Source organism: Medicago sativa, chromosome 6 (assembly GCF_051527215.1).
Source record: "Medicago sativa cultivar Bolivia chromosome 6, Bolivia_mono, whole genome shotgun sequence".
Taxonomy (NCBI): domain Eukaryota; kingdom Viridiplantae; phylum Streptophyta; class Magnoliopsida; order Fabales; family Fabaceae; genus Medicago; species Medicago sativa.
The window spans coordinates 83,138,378-83,147,266 of NC_140754.1; the positions used below are offsets into that span (position 1 = coordinate 83,138,378).

The window sequence follows — 8,889 nt, forward strand, 5'->3', positions numbered from 1 at the left end:
TAAAAGAATTAACTTATTTTATTATGTAAAATAATATTTATTAAATTTCTAATTAATATACATTTCTATAGTTTTCTCTCATCTATAAAAATTATAAATATAAATTTTTCCTTAAAAAAATAAAGACAACTTTTTCTTTTAATAGTTTTCTCTCATCTATAAAATTATAAATATAATTTTTTTCCCTAAAATATAAAGATAAATTTTCTTTTGAGAATTATACATCCATAGACTCATGCATTAGTCTTTACAATTATTCAAAGAATCAAAACAATAATTCACCTTCCAAAAAAAAATTCATCTAAAGGAACATTATTAATCTTCTCATATCACTAAAAACCATATAAATCAACATACACACGTAGATATTTGTCTTAGTGTAGCAAAAAGACAAATATCAATCTAGTGAACTAAAAAAACACGTCCGTCTAGTAACAGAAACATTCGTGTAACCATAACAACTCGCGCATGTCTACAGTGAAATTCACGCGCCAACGACTTCATCTTCTTACAAATTGACTCCTTCAAAGTCTTCACCTTTACAAACACTCACACAGAGAAGACTCACTCTTCAATTTTCATTATCCATTTTTTCAGTCCACCTTTGTCTTCTCCATAATCACCATTTTCCTAAAAATGCATACTTTAACGTGAATTGGTTCAAAATAGCTTCTGGGTTTTCACGTTGAGTAACTCTAATTCAGGTTTCATTCTTTAATCTTTCTGGGTTTTCTTTCTTTTGTGTATTTTTTATTTTTTTATATTTTTTTTACATTATTGCTGTTTTTTTTTGTTTATTTTTTATGGCTGAATTGATTATTATTATTAATTTGTTTGGAACTGGTATCCAATGGAGCTCATTTAAAGACAGAGCTCTTGTTTGTTTGGATGTTTGTTTTGATTGATGAATTCATTATTGTTGCTTGTTTTTTGTAATTTTCGCTTGTTCCTTACTTAGTTGAAATTCTCATAGTTTATTTATTATAAACTTACGGTGTTTTGTCTTTTTGTGCGATATTGTTGTTTATTAAGAAAAAGTTCTAACTGATGACAATTTAATATATCAGTTTTTTTCCACTTTAATTTAGTTAATTTATAAAATAAAATTTGAATTTGGCGGAGAACTCTAGTTTTGTTTGAGTGACCAATGTTAGTAATTAGTTGTTAGTAGAGTTTGAATCCTAACTAGAGTTTGAATCATAATGTTTGAGCTACCCGTCCCCCCAAGAAAACTCGAGTTTGAATCCTGACTAGAACAGTTATTGACAAAACTTTAGTTGTCTTCTGATTGAAATTCGAATTATCAAGACCATTTTTCCAGAAACCGGAGTGTTAATACCCAAAAAAATAAAATTTGAATTACTAACATGTGGTTAGTACGAATGGTATGAGACTCAGAGCATTTAGGCAAGTGGTAAGAGGTTTGAATTATGACACTTGTTTATGGAGAAAAACTGAGAACCGATAATCCACCTTGTGTGTTTAATAGATTATCAAACAATTTATTTTTTTTGTTGACAAAATTGTCCAATGCAGATTAGCCACTACCACATTGCGGTACATATTTCATACATATAACATGTTTAGTAAAAGAAAAACTAAATTGATTTAAGGGTATTTTAGGGATAATAATGATTTTTTTTTTTTTTTACAGAAGGAATACTATCATCATTGAATAATGTGAAATTAGTTTATATTTTGAATGACCAAACATGATTTTTTTGCTTATATTTGAGACTGAAGTAGTATGTGTTGAGTGTTAGCTTTGAAGTTGAACACAAGTAGTGATGATTTGTAGAGGATGGTTCAAATTCAGTGGCATGAAAAAGGGAATAGATGTGTGTGTTAAAGTTAACTAACTAACTTTTCCTTTAAAAACAATAGAGGATGGATACTTGAATGTTACTTGCATCTCAAAAATTGTATGGTTAGTTATGGTCAATGAAAGTCTAATTGATATGTTTGGTTTTCTTCCATGCTTCAAATGGTTTAAGATATTGGTATTCATTACTTCCATCTTAATAAAAGATCACTTGTATATCTTTTTATGTCATCAGAAATTTTTCTATGTAAAGTCAAATACATCATTCTACATTTGACTGCCGGCTAGATAAGAACACAGATCTTTCTTGTGATGCATTGAGTTCCATCTGGCTTTGTCACTAGCATACAGTCTTTGACTTTTCATATATTTTATGGTATTAACCCCAGTTTTTAGGAGAAATCCGGGTTTGGTCAGGAGATAAGTAAAGTTTGTCCAATGATTGTTCAAGTCAGAATTTGAACCCTGTCCTAAGCGATTCATCCCTAAGTGAAGCTCATTAATTAACCACTTGAGCAAATCACTTGGTTATGTACTGTTTTATTATTTATATTTCCCCTTTTAAATTTGAGCTGAATTGGATTCTTTCATTTTAAAATTGCCGAGATGGTACCGAGATAAGTATACTGATGTTTTTCTGTTTTTCAGAATCTTGAAGGAAACATGAATCATTTTGATAAAGATGAAATTCCGATTCTGTCAGAAACACGTGGACAACGATCTGATGAACCTCAAGATTCTACCTTCAGAAGAAACATTTCGAGGACACGGAGTGCTTCAATTTCCATTCCTATGGCTTCTCTGGATCCATACGAGAGACAACCGAATCTTGTCGGACATACTGGTCCGCTTCGTACCACGAGGAAAACTCCTGTTAGCCAAATGAGTGGTCCATTATATGTTTCTCCTGCAACTGGAAATCCTTTTCAGAATAATATAATGGTGGCAGGAAACAAAGTAGGGGAGAACAAGACAGAGAAGTTTTCTACATTTGATGGCACGGATAAAAATGAACACTTGTTAAGGTCTGGACAACTAGGAATGTGTAATGATCCTTATTGTACTACTTGCCCTACTTACTTCAAAGTTGCTCAGCAAAGAAAACCAAGAGCTCCCACTATATTTGATCCTAAGGTATCTTTCTTCCTAAAGTAATAGACTTTTATATCTTCATAAATTTAAGAAAAGACTGACTTCTATGTTTTGAAATTGACTTCATGACGATGATTCTGCCTTTTTTTAAAAATATAATTTATAGATATCTGATGATTTTCATATTTATAGATAGCTTTACTTTTGTTTTCAATGGCAATCGCTATGATGAATGCGCCTTTTTTGTCATATAGTTGTGCACATTTTGTTTGTGTTTGCTGTTACTTTCACATAACCAATCATACATTTTTCATGTTTTGAATGTTTACAGTTCCACAATTCTCTTTATGGCGACGCCAAAGGTTATGGAAGAAAACTTTTTTCTTTCTGCTCTTCATGGATTCCTGGAGTTATGAATCCTCACGCGAAAGTTGTACAACAATGGAACAAGGTTTTGGCCATATTTTGCTTGGTCGCAATTTTTGTTGATCCGTTATTTTTCTTCTTACTCTATGTGGAGAAGGTATGATTCTTTTCATTTTATTTAAGTTTAAAACCTTCCAGCATCATTTTACATTACTTTTTTCTTTACTTAAAAATAAAATAAAACTTGCTTTTTCTTATTCGTTTTCTGCAGAAAAATAAATGTATTCGAATCAACCACGCAATGGCAACAACACTTGTTGTTCTTAGAAGCATAACTGATGTTGTGTATCTCTTGAACATTCTTCTCCAGGTAATTTTCCTTAAACATCTATTGATAGAATGATAGACCATTTGAATGTAAATGTTTCTAATGGTTGATCTTATAATTTTCCTTAGTCCCTCTTTGCTTATAGGAAGAAAAAGTGCATGTGTCTTGAATCTTAAACATGGCTGTCGAATATTATGTCTAGGTTATTTTGTTTTCATCGTTTAAGATTATATAACTCTACCAATTTCCTTTTTTGCAGTTTAGGTTGGCTTATGTTTCTCCTGAGTCAAGGGTTGTTGGTGCTGGGGATTTAGTTGACCATCCCAAGAAAATAGCTGTTAATTACTTTAAGAGCTACTTTCTCTTCGACTTATTTGTTGTATCACCTCTTCCTCAGGTATATATCTTCCTATCTCTCCATGTTGTTTGTTGACATCGTTACCTCGGTGTTGTGTTGATGCCTTAGTAAATAGTATGCTTAATTGAACAAGTGCTTAACGATATGTATTTGACATGGAAGAAAAGGGATTTTAATCTGTGAAAAAGACTACAAGATTATGATGTTTGTTATGAAATATTTGCAGATAATGATAATATTTATCCTACCAAGTTCCTTGGGGTCATCAGGAGCAAATTATGCCAAGAATCTTCTACGTCTAGGAATCCTTATCCAATATATTCCCAGATTGTTCAGATTTTTGCCTCTGCTAATTGGTCAGTCTCCAACCGGATTCATATTCGAGTCAGCCTGGGCAAATTTCATTATAAATCTTCTGATTTTTATGCTATCCGGCCATGTTGTTGGTTCATGTTGTTGGTTCATGCAGGTGAGTAATAAAAATGACATTTGAAGCTTCATTCTCAAAAAATAAAAAATTCACATTTTGCTCTAAATTCTCACCTTGCATTCAAATACAAAGAACCCTGCATCTTCACATAATGAATGGAAAAAACAATATTAATTGATTCACTTTAATGCTTCTGATTAATAAGGTTACATCAGGCCTGTTTGGTTAGACTTATTTGAGCTTATTTATTGACTTGTGAGACTGTTTGGAACGGCTTACGGAAACAACTTATACATGTCCATCAGTTGTTTTGAGCCTATTTCCATGAGCTCTCCATGATAGCTTATGCAAACAGCTTATAGCTTATACGAAAACAATCTGCATTTATTTTATCTTTTATCATAAGCCCTAATCAAGTTGTTTATTCAAACAGGGCCATAGTATGATAATATGTTGCAAGAATTACAATCAAAATTAAGCTTTATTATGTTTTGTTGAATGCTTTAAATAAGAATGGTTCAATTAGAATCAAGAATTTAATTCAGTAAATGAATGTTGGGTAAATTTCAATTTACTAACTTCTCTCATTTTATTTCTCTTCTTCCAGAGGGTTAACCAATGTTTGCGGGATGCCTGCCATCGTACTAATCTAACTGCATGCATGAAATTGATTGATTGTCATTATAACGATGCATGGATCCAGGATCAGGGCTCCAATGATTGTTTGAATTCTTCATCTGGTGCTTTTCCTTATGGAATTTATAACGCTGCTGTACCACTTACGATAGAAACTAGGGTGGTCAACAAATATGTGTATGCACTCTTTTGGGGATTCCAGGTATGCATTTTGCAATTTATTTTCTTCCCTCAGTTGTAATTATACAAATTTTGTCCTATAATATTGAGCTGCGAATATTCGAATTTGCTTAATATATGAGCCTCCAATGAAGATAAACAGCTTAAAGTATCTTTTTAACGACACAACATAACAAAAGGGGACTATGAAGATAAACAATGTAAATTGGTATGAAAACTCGTGCAAAAGTTGATATGGATGTCTCATAAGTCATAACCAGTTATGGTTGACGATAGGAAAAACAAGGTTTAGAAGTAAGAGGTGTTATTTTGACACAAAATGGAACAAGAAAATTCAAATAATTTGGTAATTTAACACAGTTCAAATACATGGTTAAATACGTTTTGTAGATGGTTAGTGGATATAACAAGGTGTTGCAGGTCATTAGCCATGCACATAATACAATTAACGACAATTTTTAATGTTATTGACCACGATTTTCAGATGCATATTTGAACAAAAATTGTGGTTAATAGATATTATGTCTATTTGAAAATAATTTGGATTTTGGATGGTTATAGCGGATATCATGTGTATTTCAACATTTGAAAATCATGGTTAATGACGTTTAAAATAGTAGTTAATAAGGTTGAGTGGATGGTGAGTTGTGACACCTTGTTAAATTCATTAACCATCCACTGAACGTAATTACATACATATTTGAATTATGTTAACCAATCATATTGTTTTCCTCGTTTTAATTTTCATATGCAGTTTCAGCAAAACACATTTATACCATTTTAACATTTAATATTATAAAAAAGGGGAAGACAAGGATTTAACTTTGAAAAAAATGATCAAAATGTTGTCTAATATCATGTCAAGGGCTAACTTGAATCAACCCTAAAAGGCAAATGAATGGTTTGATATTACTTACCAATTATACGCATGTGATCTTTAATACAGCAAATCAGTACTCTGGCTGGTAATCAACAACCAAGCTATTTTGTGTGGGAAGTTCTCTTTACAATGTCCATCATAGGATTGGGACTCTTGCTTTTTGCGCTTCTCATTGGAAACATACAGAACTTTCTTCAGGCTCTTGGACGGAGGTAGAGCGTGGTTCTCTTACTTTATGTTTACGTTAATTGTTGGTGACATCGATGCTTTGTCGTGTGTGTTTCGTTCCGTGATAACAAAAATTGATTTTGAACAAATCATTTTTGGCTCTTCCTACCGTGAAACCAAACACACCGTGAAACCAAACACACAAGTCATTCTCTTTCCTTCTAAATTAACTTCTGTTTAAAGTTCCTTTCATTTTAAAATCTTGATACATTTTGTTCCATCCTACTTACAGGAGGGTAGAAATGCAACTTAGAGGTCGTGATGTTGAGCAGTGGATGAACCATCGTCGCTTACCAGAAGAACTTAAAAGGTATGACATGTTCTTATTCTTTTAATGAATCAAATCAACATTGCCAAAACAAATCTATCAAATAATGGATTACTTATTATGGTACAAATGATGGATACTATATCTGTCATGCAGGAGAGTGCGGCAGGCTGAACGGTATAGTTGGGCTGCAACAAGGGGTGTTCCTGAGAAAATGGTTCTAGAAAATTTGCCAGAAGATCTCCAGACAGACATAAGACGCCATCTCTTCAAATTTGTTAATAAAGTATGCATTTAAAAAGAGTTCATGATATACTCTTTAAGTCGATTTTATTTATCTGGTTCAGATGTTATGTGAACTTTAAAATCTCACCTATAATGTTTTAAATAAAATTTGTCTCTCCTTAAAGAGTTGAATGAGAAAACTAGTTTCAAGACAAAGGTTTATGCAAATTCATAATGAAACTAAAACAATGACGCATTAAAAGCCAATTATATTAAACAAGTTTGAATGCGATTTATGATGATGATTTAATTTTCTATGATGATCTAACATTTCTACAGGTTCGAATTTTTTCCCATATGGCTGAGGATGACCCTATCTTAGACGCCATTCGTGAGAGACTAATACAGACGACATACATTAAAGGAAGTAAAATTCTCAGTCAGGGTGGTCTTGTACAGAAGATGGTGTTTATTGTGCGTGGAAAATTGGAGAGCGTGGGAGAGGATGGAATTCCGGTTCCGTTATCAGAAGGGGATGCTTGTGGTGAAGAACTTCTAAGATGGTATCTTGAACAGTCTTCTGAAAGCAAAGGTACAACTATACTTGATATAATGATAACATGCCTCAAAAGAAGTTGTCACAATCAGCAACTTGCCTCAAACCATGTTTAATCGATGTGGTTTCTCTTGCAGAAGGTAAAAAAATAAAGCTTCACGGCCAGGGTTTGACTAGCGACCGAACAGTAAGATGCTTAACCAATGTGGAGGCATTTTCACTCCGTGCTAAAGACATTGAAGAAGTCACAACTCTTTTCGCAAGATATTTGCGGAGCCCTCGTGTTCAAGGAGTTATAAGGTCATTTATTTATTCATCCATCCCATTCCCCTTCTGTCTTTGTGTCAATACTTCAATATATCTTCACCCTTTTATGATTCAATTGCATTTCGGTGTTGTGTTTGGGTTGGGCTTAACTCAACCCTACAGAGCCGTCTTATAAGGTTAAGAACACCCATCACTTATAAACACATTCTCAGACCTTATCTCTTTTTTAAGTGGGACTTGGATTTTTCCTAATACGCCCGAATCTATTGTACTCGGCGCATGAATATAAATGATGGGTGGTTCAAATCAATAGGCTCTCCGATACCATCTTAGAATTTGAGTTAGGCCTAACTCAACCATTAAAACACTGGCTTGATAGGTGGGAAGTAAGAGCTACCCACCACTTGAATACATATTGTCATATCTTATCTCATCCAATATGGAACTCATAACAATTTGCATATCTGATACAAATCCATAAGTATGCTATTTACATGCCTAATATCTATTATCAAAACCATGTCTCTGACATAATAATTTGGTTGTTTTGTCTTATGTTAGGTATGAATCACCTTACTGGAGATCTTTTGCAGCAAACAGAATTCAGGTTGCATGGAGATACAGGAAGAAACGTCTAAGTCGAGCTAATACCGCACAAAATGATTATCAAACATATTGATGCCATAGGCTCTTCTCTAATGTTTGATTCACTACATTGAAGTCCTTGGAATAGAATAGTGGTATGCTTATAGGGAATTTTTTTTTATATAGAATAAGCTTAGAGTTATAAAGTAGCTAGGTGCTATATAATGAATTTACTGCATACATATGTAAATCCATCATGATAAATATATCCACGAACATTTTGATTCAAGGAATGAAAATAATCCTTAATTTTAAAGAATTCTAAGCAACTGTTATATTAATCCTTAGGTAAAATTAATACATGGAATGTTTGAAGATTGAAATAATAATATCATAAAAACCAAAAATTGAGTTATACTTAAGGAGACAATAAAAAAGTTAAAAACTATTAATGTGATTTTGTATACATATACGGTGTTCGACAACTAAAACATTTCTCAGTTTATTGAGAAAATAACGAACACCTGAGAAGTTGTCGAAATAACATTTCTCAATTTATTGAGACAGCGAAAATTGTCTGGAAATTTATTTTAGGCAGCAAAATGAATATGAAAATGTAGAGTTTCAAAATTAAACTTCTTTCAAAGGATCTAGGTGCAGTTGGAATA

The 8,889-nt window shown here is 32.6% G+C and overlaps 1 protein-coding gene across 1 annotated transcript; it reads left to right on the plus strand.

Annotated features, from left to right (window-relative positions):
• The first annotated feature begins 541 nt into the window (after positions 1-541).
• LOC146917442 (putative cyclic nucleotide-gated ion channel 20, chloroplastic) lies at positions 542-8,537 on the plus strand. The gene is made up of 13 exons (XM_085719279.1): positions 542-704; positions 2,471-2,956; positions 3,246-3,437; positions 3,552-3,650; positions 3,868-4,005; positions 4,193-4,435; positions 5,004-5,234; positions 6,159-6,304; positions 6,553-6,630; positions 6,745-6,874; positions 7,153-7,405; positions 7,507-7,669; positions 8,198-8,537. The coding sequence occupies exons 2-13, from the start codon at positions 2,486-2,488 to the stop codon at positions 8,313-8,315; spliced, it is 2,262 nt and encodes a 753-aa protein (XP_085575405.1). The 5' UTR covers positions 542-704; positions 2,471-2,485; the 3' UTR covers positions 8,316-8,537.
• The last annotated feature ends 352 nt before the right edge of the window (positions 8,538-8,889 follow it).